At 28.3% G+C, this 12,076-nt stretch overlaps 1 protein-coding gene across 1 annotated transcript; it reads left to right on the top strand.

Annotated features, from left to right (window-relative positions):
• Positions 1 to 5,874: 5,874 nt before the first annotated feature.
• Positions 5,875 to 10,367, top strand: LOC111675494 (esterase B1). The gene is made up of 5 exons (XM_046947961.1): positions 5,875 to 5,894; positions 6,503 to 6,818; positions 6,942 to 7,092; positions 8,313 to 9,046; positions 9,145 to 10,367. The coding sequence occupies exons 1-5, from the start codon at positions 5,875 to 5,877 to the stop codon at positions 9,937 to 9,939; spliced, it is 2,016 nt and encodes a 671-aa protein (XP_046803917.1). The 3' UTR covers positions 9,940 to 10,367.
• The last annotated feature ends 1,709 nt before the right edge of the window (positions 10,368 to 12,076 follow it).

Raw genomic sequence — 12,076 nt, 5'->3', positions numbered from 1 at the left:
GTCTTCCAAATACAAAGGGCTTATGCCGAGTGTATTTGCAATGCAAAAGAACCACAGCCAACACTAAAGCCACCACATCGCGGCAAGATTGTTATCCAGGTGGTGGTAAAGTGAATGTACGTTCATTGATAATTAAAAGACAACCCTTGATTTTGTTTTCAGTATTTATAGTTAATAATAATATTATCAATTTTTCATGAGATAAGACCTTCTTCTGTGGTATATACATACCTAAGTGTGTATATACTTATACTTGAAGAAATTAACTAAAAATACAAATTTAAGTACTTTAGCACCTAAACTATAAAAAAATTTTGCAAGTGTTAAAGTTTTTTTATTATTTTATTTTGTTTATAAAAACTATTCTAAATCATAATTTTTTACCATTGGTTTTTTTTTACTTTAGCCATGATTTATATTTATTATACAAAATAAAATTGTTAAAACTGCTAATTATATAAATAAATACAGAAATTAAATATTTTTGCTTACATAAATGGTTAGCGTAGTGTAAATTTTTTTAACACAATTATTAATAAATTTTAAGCAGTATAAAAACGTTAACAAATACAATTAAGAGCAAATAAATGTTAATTTGTTTTAATTTAGCATATATTTTATTTTTAGTCAGCAGAAATGTAGTGGAAGAATTTTAACATAAATTATAATTGTTTTATTTAAAGTATTGGCTAATATTAGTAGCTATGACCTATTTGATTTTTTGACAACAGACGGATTTAGAGCTAAATGAATTGCTTATGTTTTAAGGCCAAGACCGAATCATACCAAATTTAAGTACACTTTTCTTAAGTGATGCGTATTCCCGAGAGATTGAAACATTTAGGAGTCGAACGGAGTAAGTTTTTAACTATAAGCCCGATGACATAAAATTTCCGAACCACTTCTTTTTAAATTGGTTTTAACAAGCCAGTTTTAAATACCCTGTTCTAAAGTGAAGCGTATTCCCACGAGACTGAGACATATAGTAGTCGGCTTGAATGAAGTTTAAACTATAAGGCGAATGACACAATGCTTCCCAACAACATTTTCCTAAATAGTTTTTTTTTTAATAAATGTTGCAACACATTCTGTTCGTTTATTGTTCAATGCTCTCTTCATACGAATCAATTTCATTCCGTTCAGGTTCCCAATGATGGTCTGAGCTGGTTTCAAGCAGATACTTAATTACCATGATGATCTCTACTGCTGAAACAGATCACAATAATTTGTGAAATTCATGTTGAGTTTCTCAATAAGATTTGTGGTGTATTGCATGTAATGCTTATGTTAGATTAGATTAATTAAGGAGTCGCGGCCGATATGGGCTATTACCCGGAAACTGATTATGCCTCTACGACATTTGGATTATGATTAATCACTTTAATTCGGTGCAGAGTTAAAGCAAACAAATGACTTTAAACATAAATTCAACATACATCTGTTGCATCGGACTCTCAAAGTCAGATTTCCAAACAGAGCAGGACAGATATAGAGAAAACGAAAGAAGGAGTCTTACTTCTTCTTATCGTTGCGGCAGCTTCCACAGTACTCATAATGAGAAAATTTAGTGTTTTTGCTTAAGCTTCAATTTTAAAGAGCGCTCTCAACCTAGAAAGTAAGAACAACTTAAACTACTGTCGATCATTATACAAGAGTCAGATCAGAATAGATGTCAATCAAGTACTTTAAAGCATGAGAGTCGATGTTCTTTATCTGAAAGCGATAGCTAATTTTAGTTAAAATCATCGCTATATTATTCCCGGAGACGTTAAATTATCATTTTTAAGTTAAAACATTATTAGCCAAGTGTGTCTGAATGTTCATTCTAAGGCAAAAATAAAATCTATATTCTAAACTCTTAGTCGTGTATATTTTTCTGATCGGAGAACTTTTGAAAATATCTAAATTTTAAAATGTGTTTTATTATAATGTTCCAGCTAAAACTTTCATTATCAGGTAATTGGTTCAAATGTTAAAGTCTACTTACAAAATGGCATTTTAAGTCATAACTTTATTATGGTGAAGTCATTGGAAGCAAGTACTTACATTACATTATAAATAAGACGTTATTTAAGTAGTTCTATATAATCAGAACAATAAGTTGCAGTTGCAGTTGCAATTGCAAGAAATTTAAATTTAAATAGCTATAAGAAAACAACTTATGTGAATATTTTTCGAAAAGATTTAATCAAAACTTTTAAAAATGTCGAAATTAAACAATGTGTTTTATATTAGTTTCCCAGACCTTACCATGTAAGGGCTTAAAATAGTAAAATAAGCATACAAAGTAACATTTTAAGTCATTATTTTCACATGCTGATGTCATTAAAGACAAGTTCTTACAAGAATCTACATATACCTTCAAACAACAGCTTACTAATGCATAAGAAAGTATTAATATGACACATTATTAATAAGGTGTTATTTTAGTACTTCTATGTAATCAGAACGATATTTAGTAGTCATTGGAAAAAAAGTAAATAGGTAAATGATAACAATTGCAAGCCATTTTCTTTGGTGGGAATGTACTCAACATTTTTTCAAATATTTTATATTTAAAGAATTTACTTAAGATTTATATTGTTAAAATACTTCGTTTTAAAATATTCCAATTGAAAACGAATGATTTTATATTTGAAATGTTCTGCATAACATTTCAATATCTTATTTTTTTTTTATTTCTCTAGTGTCACTTGAATATTTTACATTTATACCTTTAGACATATAAAGGTGCAGTCTCATTCTAATATAAAATAAATGCTGTATAACATTTCAAATCAACAGACAAATATGCAAATTTATTCAGTTCTGACAAGTATAACAAGTATAAAAACAAAAACAAAATTTCCCTTAATATTTAAAAACAATAAACTTATGATTCAAATGAGATAGGTAAAGATGGCAAAAACACTTAAAAATACCAATATTTTTATATATACATCACTGCATTGGTAAAAAAAAATCTCATTATTTCTATAATTAAACTGTCTACGACAAATATTAAACAGTTCAACGGCACAACGTTGGCTTAACATTTGTTTTGTACATCTTCAAGAACTCTGTCTTAATTTACTGATAATAGACTGAAAAAATAGAGAAAAAAATACATTCTTACACACATGACAGCCAATTGATAAACTCAATCTATTACAGCATCATGTATGTGCGTTAATGTAGCGTGTGCATCAGATGATTCTATACATTCCAATCATAATGATTCAATAACGAATCATTAATTTTAAACGCATCCCATAAAGACAGGCTGATTTGTTTTGTATGACTTGTTGAATGTTTGGTTGACTGCTAGACTGATATAGTGACAGTCGTGATGTCTAAAGGTTTGTCTTTCTATAAATTATTATTGCTGTTAATAACAATAAACCGGATTTGGTATTTTCTATAATCTATTTGTAGAAAAAAATTAGTATGCCATTTGTTCTGATAAGCTAAGTAGATGTTATTTGTATTTTTTTTTTATAAAAAAAAATAAAATAATATGAATTAAATTAAATTAAAATACAATACAATTATAGCAGTTCAACAGTTATTAAGTTTAGAAGTGTTTTTTGTTTTCTTTTCAATACATGTAATTGTTATGATACGACTATGAGATTGTTCTACACAATAAAGTATTTGTCACATTCAGATCAGAAATGGAAAAGTATTTGACGTTTTAACCATGTTTATGATAATTTTCTTAACAACAAATATATATAAACAAAAATATCCAAAAAATTTTTGCAACAAATGTTTTTAACCGCTTTAGCGCTAAACTGATTTCCTTGAATTTTTTTACAATATATTCCTTTATGCCTGAAAGGAAAAATTGGTTTGATTTTATTTTAAAATTTAAGTGGTGAAAGCTAAACGCAACTTTCACACTCATGTAAATACTGTGGGAAAAAAGGCGAACTTACTTAAGTGGGTGTGGCACATCCCACTTCTATATTACTAGCTAATAACGCAAATTTGAAACACTATAACATCTACAGCTTCCAAATTTTGTACCATCAACTTTAGTAATAATATGAAAATTTTATGCAATAATAGGAGTATAAGAAATAGTGGGCGTGGCATCCCACTATTTCTGACTTTGATAAAGAAATATTTGTATATATAAGACAAATATGGGCATACTAGGAAAAGGGGTGAGGTACTTCCTATATGAATTAAATATAAAAATTCTAATTTTGCTTCAGCAATACTAAAATCCATGTGAATCTTATTAAAAGAATGTTTACGAAAAATTTACTATTAAAAGAAAATTTTCTATTAACAGAAAATTAATCGAATATTTCTATTTAATCAAATTTCCTACAAAAATAAAATTTATCGAAAATTTTCTACAAAAATAAAATTGAATGAACATTTTTTACAAAAATAAAATTTATCGAAAATTTTCTATAAAAAATTAAAATTTATTTTTTATTAAAAAAATAAAATTTATTGAAAATTTTCTATTAAAAAATAAAATTTATCGAAAATTTCCTATTAAAAAATAAAATTTATCAAAAATTTTCTATTGAAAAATAAAATTTTTCGAACATTTTCTATAAAAAGAAACTATTGAAAATTTTCTATAAAAAGAAACATTATTGAAAATTTTCTATTAAAAGAAACTTTATTGAAATTTTTCTATAAAAAGAAACTTTATCGAAAATTTTCTAATTAAAGAAACTTTATCGAAAATTTTCCAATTAAAGAAAATTTATCGAAAATTTTCTATAAAAAGAAAATTTATCGAAAATTTTATATAAAAAGAAAATTTATAGAAAATATTTTACAAAAAGAAAATTTATCGAAAATTTTCTATAAAAAGAAAATTTATCGAAAATTTTCTATTAAAAAATAAAATTTTTCGAAAATTGTCTATTAAAAAATAAAATTTATAAAAAGAAAATTTATCGGTGATGAAAATTTTCTATAAAAAGAAAATTTATCGATGATAAAAATTTTCTATAAAAAGAAAATTTATCGATAATAAAAATTTTCTATAAAAATAAAATTTATCGATAATAAAAATTTTCTATAAAAAGAAAATTTATCGATGATGAAAATTTTCTACAAAAAGAAAATTTATCGATGTTGAAAATTTTCTATAAAAAGAAAATTTATCGATGATGAAAATTTTCTATAAAAAGAAAATTTATCGGTGATGAAAATTTTCTATAAAAAAAAATTTATCGATGATGAAAATTTTCTATAAAAAGAAAATTTATCTATGATGAAAATTTTCTATAAAAAGAAAATTTTTTAAAAATTTTCTATTAAAAGAAAATTTATTGAAAATTTTCTACAAAAAGAAAATTTATTGAAAATTTTCTATAAAAAGAGAACTTTATTAAAAATTTTCTATAAAAAGAAAATTTATTGAAAATTTTGTATAAAAAGGAAACTTTATTAAAAATTTTCTATAAAAAGAAAATTTTCTTTAAAAAATATTTTGAAAATTTTCTTAAAAGGAATATTTATAGAAAAGTTCCTATGAAAACAATATTACAAATTTCTATTAAAAATATAAGTATTCTATTGAAGTATACATATTGGTTATTTAGCGAAAACATTCCTTTATATATCTTTCGTTTCATTGATATTCTCTTCATTTTGAGTCCGTCATCAATGTGAGTACATAGAGCTCTTTATGGTATTATTAAATAAGATTACAGAAAGAATATCATCTGTATGCAAATGATCCATAAAATCAACACTAGTTGAATTATATTTTTTCTACGCATTATGCTTATTTTAACGATACTATTTGATAATTTTTTTTTTCTCTTTTATTAAAATGTATGTTCAATGAAAGCAAACATCTGCTTAATATGACATTCAAGAAAGGATATGACAGTGGAAATGATAAAAATAGCATATAAAATGGTACAAATTGGATATTGGTAAAAAGGCACTTAATTACAGAAATTTTCGAAATAAAAAGTGGACTTAGTTATTTTTATTAAGCATAATAAACAAAACCTTATCTTTTGAGTTCAAATTTCAGCTTAAGTATTTATAATTATGAAATGATTGTCAGTTGTCTGAGTTGTTTGCTAAAGATTATCAGGTTCGTGTGCCATAAATACTTAAAGCGGACCTACTATGTATAAAAATACATTTTTTATAGTCTAATGACGTATAAGCTACAAAAAAAACTTTCAAAAGTATCGGTATTTATTTGTATTATAGTCCAAGTTCCATTAATCTGAATATTTAATATATAAACAATACTTTTCACATATTTAACCTTTAATTTTGCTGTCAAAAAAAATTGATAATTGATAAGCAAATTAAAATAAATAAATTTAATCTATAATTTTTCCCACAACTATAAAATATCTATCTCTATTCATTTATTGTAAAGGTCAGTCAGTTCAATATTAAATTAAGCAAAAATAATCATAACTAAAAAAAAATTGTTTTAATTAAATTTTAAACACAAATGATATTGTTAATGCAACAGTTTAATAGAAACATTTTTCATTCCACTATTGCATTATACTTGCAGCTACGTCAAGTTCAAAACTAAACAGAAACGTTTACGTACAGATGAAAAGGTCATTGTCGACACAACATATGGCAAAATAAAAGGTGTTAAATGGCGTTCACTCTACGGTCCCACTACATATTACAGCTTTGAGGGTATACCATTTGCCAAGCCTCCAGTGGGTGAGTTGCGTTTTAAAGCGCCCGTAGAACCGGAACCTTGGACGGGCATTAAACGTTGTACACGTGTACGTGCCAAACCCTGTCAATATAATATTATAATTAAACAAGTTCAAGGTCGTGAAGATTGTCTGTATTTAAATGTCTATACAAAAAGGGTGAGTACAGAGGATTTTGATAAATTTTCATACATATTTATGTTCTTTTTTTAATAAAGGATTTTTAAGCATTTATTGATTTTTTATATTAAGATTTTGTTTGTGTTTTCTTTTTTTGTATAGTTAAAGCCCACCAGACCAATGCCAGTTTTGGTTTGGGTTTATGGTGGTGGTTTTCAAATGGGTGAAGCATCTAGAGATTTATATAGTCCGGATTACATCATGATGGAAAATGTTGTTTTAGTAACAATTGCTTACAGATTGGGACCATTAGGTAAGTTGTTAACAAATTATTTGAAAAGTAATTGTTAATACAATTTTTAGTCTATGTTCTAGTAGTCTAGTCCATAGTTTAGTCTATAGTCTAGTCTATAGTCTAGTCTATAGTCTAGTCTATAGTCTAATCTATAGTCTAGTCTATAGTCTAGTCTATAGTCTAGTCTATAGTCTAGTCTATAGTCTAGTCTATAGTCTAGTCTATAGTCTAGTCTATAGTCTAGTCTATAGTCTAGTCTATAGTCTAGTCTATAGTCTAGTCTATAGTCTAGTCTATAGTCTAGTCTATAGTCTAGTCTATAGTCTAGTCTATAGTCTAGTCTATAGTCTAGTCTATAGTCTAGTCTATAGTCTAGTCTATAGTGTAGTCTATAGTCTAGTCTATAGTCTAGTCTATAGTCTAGTCTATAGTCTAGTCTATAGTCTATCTATAGTCTATTCTATAGTCTAGTCTATAGTCTAGTCTATAGTCTAGTCTATAGTCTAGTCTATAGTCTAGTCTATAGTCTAGTCTATAGTCTAGTCTATATTCTAGTCTATAGTCTAGTCTATAGTCTAGTCTATAGTCTAGTCTATAGTCTAGTCTATAGTCTAGTCTATAGTCTAGTCTATAGTCTAGTCTATAGTCTAGTTTATAGTCTAGTCTATAGTCTAGTCTATAGTCTAGCCTATAGTCTAGTCTATAGTCTAGTCTAGTCTATAGTCTAGCCTATAGTCTAGTCTATAGTCTAGTCTATAGTCTAGTCTATAGTCTAGTCTATAGTCTAGTCTATAGTCTAGTCTATAGTCTAGTCTATAGTCTAGTCTATAGTCTAGTTATAGTCTAGTATATAGTCTAGTCTATAGTCTAGTCTATAGTCTAGTCTATAGTCTAGTCTATAGTCTAGTCTATAGTCTAGTCTATAGTCTAGTCTATAGTCTAGTCTATAGTCTAGTCTATAGTCTAGTCTATAGTCTAGTCTATAGTCTAGTCTATAGTCTAGTCTATAGTCTAGTCTATAGTCTAGTCTATAGTCTAGTCTATAGTCTAGTCTATAGTCTAGTCTATAGTCTAGTCTATAGTCCAGTCTATAGTCTAGTCTATAGTCTAGTCTATAGTCTAGTCTATAGTCTAGTCTAGTCTATAGGCTAGTATATACTATAGTATAGTCCATAGCATTCATTTGCTGAATAATTGTCGATAAAATACATATCTATAAATTTCTCCCCTTTTTGCAGGATTCCTTAGTCTTGGTGACGAAGGCTGTGATATACCCGGTAATGCGGGTTTAAAAGATCAAGTTTTGGCCTTAAAATGGATCAAAAAGAATTGTCATTTCTTTGGCGGTGATTCGGAAAATATTACCGTTTTTGGTGAAAGTGCCGGTGCTGCATCAACACACTATTTAACATTGACCGAACAAACCAAAAACTTATTTCATAAAGCAGTTGCCATGTCGGGCTGTGCCATGGTACCATGGGCTAAAATACCTCACTTAGATTGGGCATATCGTTTGGCCAAAGTTACCGGCTATAAGGGAGAAAATAAAGATGCAGATGTATTGGCATATCTAAAGCAATTAAAACCCGGTATTATGTTAAAAGCCTGTGATGATTTATTAACCACCGAAGAGCGACAACATAGCAGGTTGAATTTTAGTTTTGGACCATGCGTGGAACCGTACAAAACGGAACATTGTGTTATCGATAGAGAACCGTTGGAAATGTTAAGAAATAATTGGGGCAATAATATACCTTTACTAATAGGTGGCAATTCATTTGAGGGACTTTTAGCATTTTCCGAAATTAGAAAATATCCATATCTATTAAATGAAATAGGTGAGGGTGAGAGTTTGCCACCACAGGACGCGAATTTAACACCAGAAAAACGTTTGGAATATGGACGCATGTTAAAGCAAATGTATTTTGGTGATCAGCAAACATCATGTGAAGCCTTACTGCAATACAGTGATGTAAGTATTTTAACATACGTATTTAATAATAAAATATGTTTTTCCAACAAAGAAGCTGGTAGATTTAATTTTTTTATATTTGTGTATTTTGCTTTTAGCTTATTTCATATAAATGTTTTTGGCATGGCATACATCGTACACTGCTAGCACGACGTCAATATGCTACGGCGCCCACCTATTTGTATCGTTTTGATTTTGATTCGAAACATTTCAATTTAATGCGCATCATCACGTGTGGTCGCAAAGTACGTGGTACCTGTCATGCTGATGATCTATCGTATCTTTTCTACAATGCGGGTGCAAAAAAACTGAAATATCGCACCGCTGAATATACAACAATACGTCGAATGGTCGCAATATTAGTGAAATTTGCTGAATGTGGCGATCCCAATATACCGCTAACGGATGCGGTCTGCTGGCCTTCATTAAATGGCTGTATCAGTAATGGCCATCACAAACAAAAGCAATACCAACAACAACATCATCATCAGCCTCAGACTCACACTGAAAAGGATGATACTGTCAAACAAATGCAAAATGATGGAAATTCTAATGGTGATGATGTTTCTCCCGTGAATGGTCATGATGTTCATATTAATGGAGATGATGATGTGCATGATGATGATGATGATGAAAAAGTTAGTGATTGTGCCAATAATGATGGCAATACAAATTTGTTGTTGGAGCAACAGGATGAACAACAACAAGTTCATAATCATCAGCAGCAGCAACAACAACATCAATATTGGCCACCGATTACATGTTGTGATGACACAACAACAACATTCAAATGTTTAAATATTTCGGATGAATTGGAAGTGATTGATTTGCCAGAAGCTGAAAAATTAAAACTCTGGGATGCCATGTATGAAGATAAATCCTTATTATATTAGGGACATCAACAACTGTTATAAATATTAAATAAAATATCCTATACAAACACACACATATATCCATTTGTCCCATATGTGTTTAAACAACAACATTTTATTTAAAAAATTTTATCAAATTTCTAATACCAAAAAAAAAAGCAAATATATAACAAAATTGTCGATATTACTATATAGAATTTAATATATACATATACATATTTAAACTTTTGATATAATTTAGTTTTGTTATTAAACCTAAAAACTGTTGTCAAGAAAATAGGGTTTTAAAAATTTTTCATTATATTAATATTATTATTGTTCTTTGAAAGAACATTGTTTTTTTGGAATAAACATTATTAGTCTAAGAATTCAAAGAATTGTTCTTGTAGTTAGTAGTTTTAGACATTTTTTTTTATTACCTAATAAATATTTTATTTTTAATATACAAATTTTTTTGGTGTTTTATTTACTGCAATTATTATTGAAAATATACATATAGTTATAGTTCAATTTTATAACATGTATCTACTTTTGTGTTATAAAACAATTGCTCAATACATTTTCATTACATAAAAACATATGTACGTATGTATGCTTGTATGAGCTTTATGCATTGAATTTTAAATAATAAAATTCCAAACTCTATTTGACAAAGGTAATGAAGTAATTTTTTTAATTATTCAATTTTATTTTCATAGAAAATTTTAACTTCTTGTAGAACATTTTAAATCAATTTTTACTTTTTATATTATATTTAATTTTTCTTTAAATTTTCACTTATAAATAATATAAAATTTTCAATAAAGGTTTTACTTTATATAGAGCATTTTCGATAACACTTTGCGACATAAATAAATACCTGGAAAGTGATATTATTTTTACGAAAAGTGGTGCAAAACTAAAATAAAAACAAGTAGTAAAGTATAGTCGGGCCCGATTCGGGAGGTACGGTTGTATGGGGGCTAGGTGAAATAATGGACCGATTTTAACCATTTTCAATAGGCTTTGTCCCTGTGCAAAAAAACATGCTTGGTCCAAATTTCATCAAATTATCTTGAAAATTGCGGCCTGTACTGTGCGCACAAGGTTTACATGGACAGCCAGCCATCCGGACAGACGGACGGACATGTCTTAATCGTCTCAAAAAATGATTCTGAATCGATCGGTATACTTTAAGGTGGGTATTGGATTAATATTTTTGTATGTTACAAACATCAGCACAAACGTATAATACCCTCCCCACTATAGTGGTGTAGTGTATAACAAGTATAAATTACAGTTGGGCAAGGCTTACCATATAGTACCCTGCACCTTTTAAAAAAATATAATGTGATTTAGTTGCCATAATAAAGCATTTGAGTTGAATTGTAAGCCGTTTATTGTTGAATAAAATTGTGGACATTTAAGTGAAATTTTAATGGGGGCTTTTCATAGGGGCTTGGTTCATATGAGTACCTATTATTATGGAACTCGTGTGTTATCAAGTCTTGTATAGAACTTGGTTTTTGCAGCTCTTTGTTGAGATATGAGTATATTAAACATAATTAAAAGCCCTATTCGGCGGGTTCTAGGTGAAATAATGGACCATTTTCAATAGGCTTCGTCCATGGGACAATAGAATATCATGTACCAAATTTCATTAAATTATCTTTAAAATTGTAGTTTGATTACAAGGTTTACATGGACGGACAGACAGACGGACGACGGACAAAGCTAAATCGACTCAAAAAATGATTCTGAGCCGATTGGTATACTTTAAGGTGAGTATAGGACCAATATTATTGTGCGTTATCGTAGTACCCTCACTACGGAAATAATAATATTATGCTTATGTTGAACTAATTTTGATTAGGTCCAGAAAAAGTTATTTTTTTATAATAAGTCAACTCTTGGATGCCTTGACTTATTATAAAGAAATAGGAGCATTATTTGTATACTAACAAACCTGTTTCAGCCGTGCTTTACTCAGATGTCAATATTTTTAATAAACTAAATTCGTAATTTTTGAAACGATGTTATAGGGTATAACAAGTATGTATTTAATAGTCGAGCATGGACTATGATACCCTATGGTTGTAAGTGGGCTAGGTGAGATAATTAACCGTTTTTAAGCTAGGTTTCGTTCTTGGGTCAAAAGAAACTCTTGTGTCAAATTTCA

Source organism: Lucilia cuprina, chromosome 4 (assembly GCF_022045245.1).
Source record: "Lucilia cuprina isolate Lc7/37 chromosome 4, ASM2204524v1, whole genome shotgun sequence".
Taxonomy (NCBI): Eukaryota; Metazoa; Arthropoda; class Insecta; order Diptera; family Calliphoridae; genus Lucilia; species Lucilia cuprina.
Note: the sequence above shows the minus strand (reverse complement) of the source record. Positions and strands in the feature narration are given on the sequence as shown.

What these genes read in the sequence shown, in the direction of transcription:
- LOC111675494 (XM_046947961.1), top strand. Translation starts at nt 5,875, where the DNA reads ATGGTACAAATTGGATATTG. An exon ending in TAAATGTCTATACAAAAAGG is followed by an intron (nt 6,819 to 6,941) that starts GTGAGTACAGAG and finishes TTTTTTGTATAG; the next exon opens with TTAAAGCCCACCAGACCAAT. An exon ending in CCTTACTGCAATACAGTGAT is followed by an intron (nt 9,047 to 9,144) that starts GTAAGTATTTTA and finishes TTTTGCTTTTAG; the next exon opens with CTTATTTCATATAAATGTTT.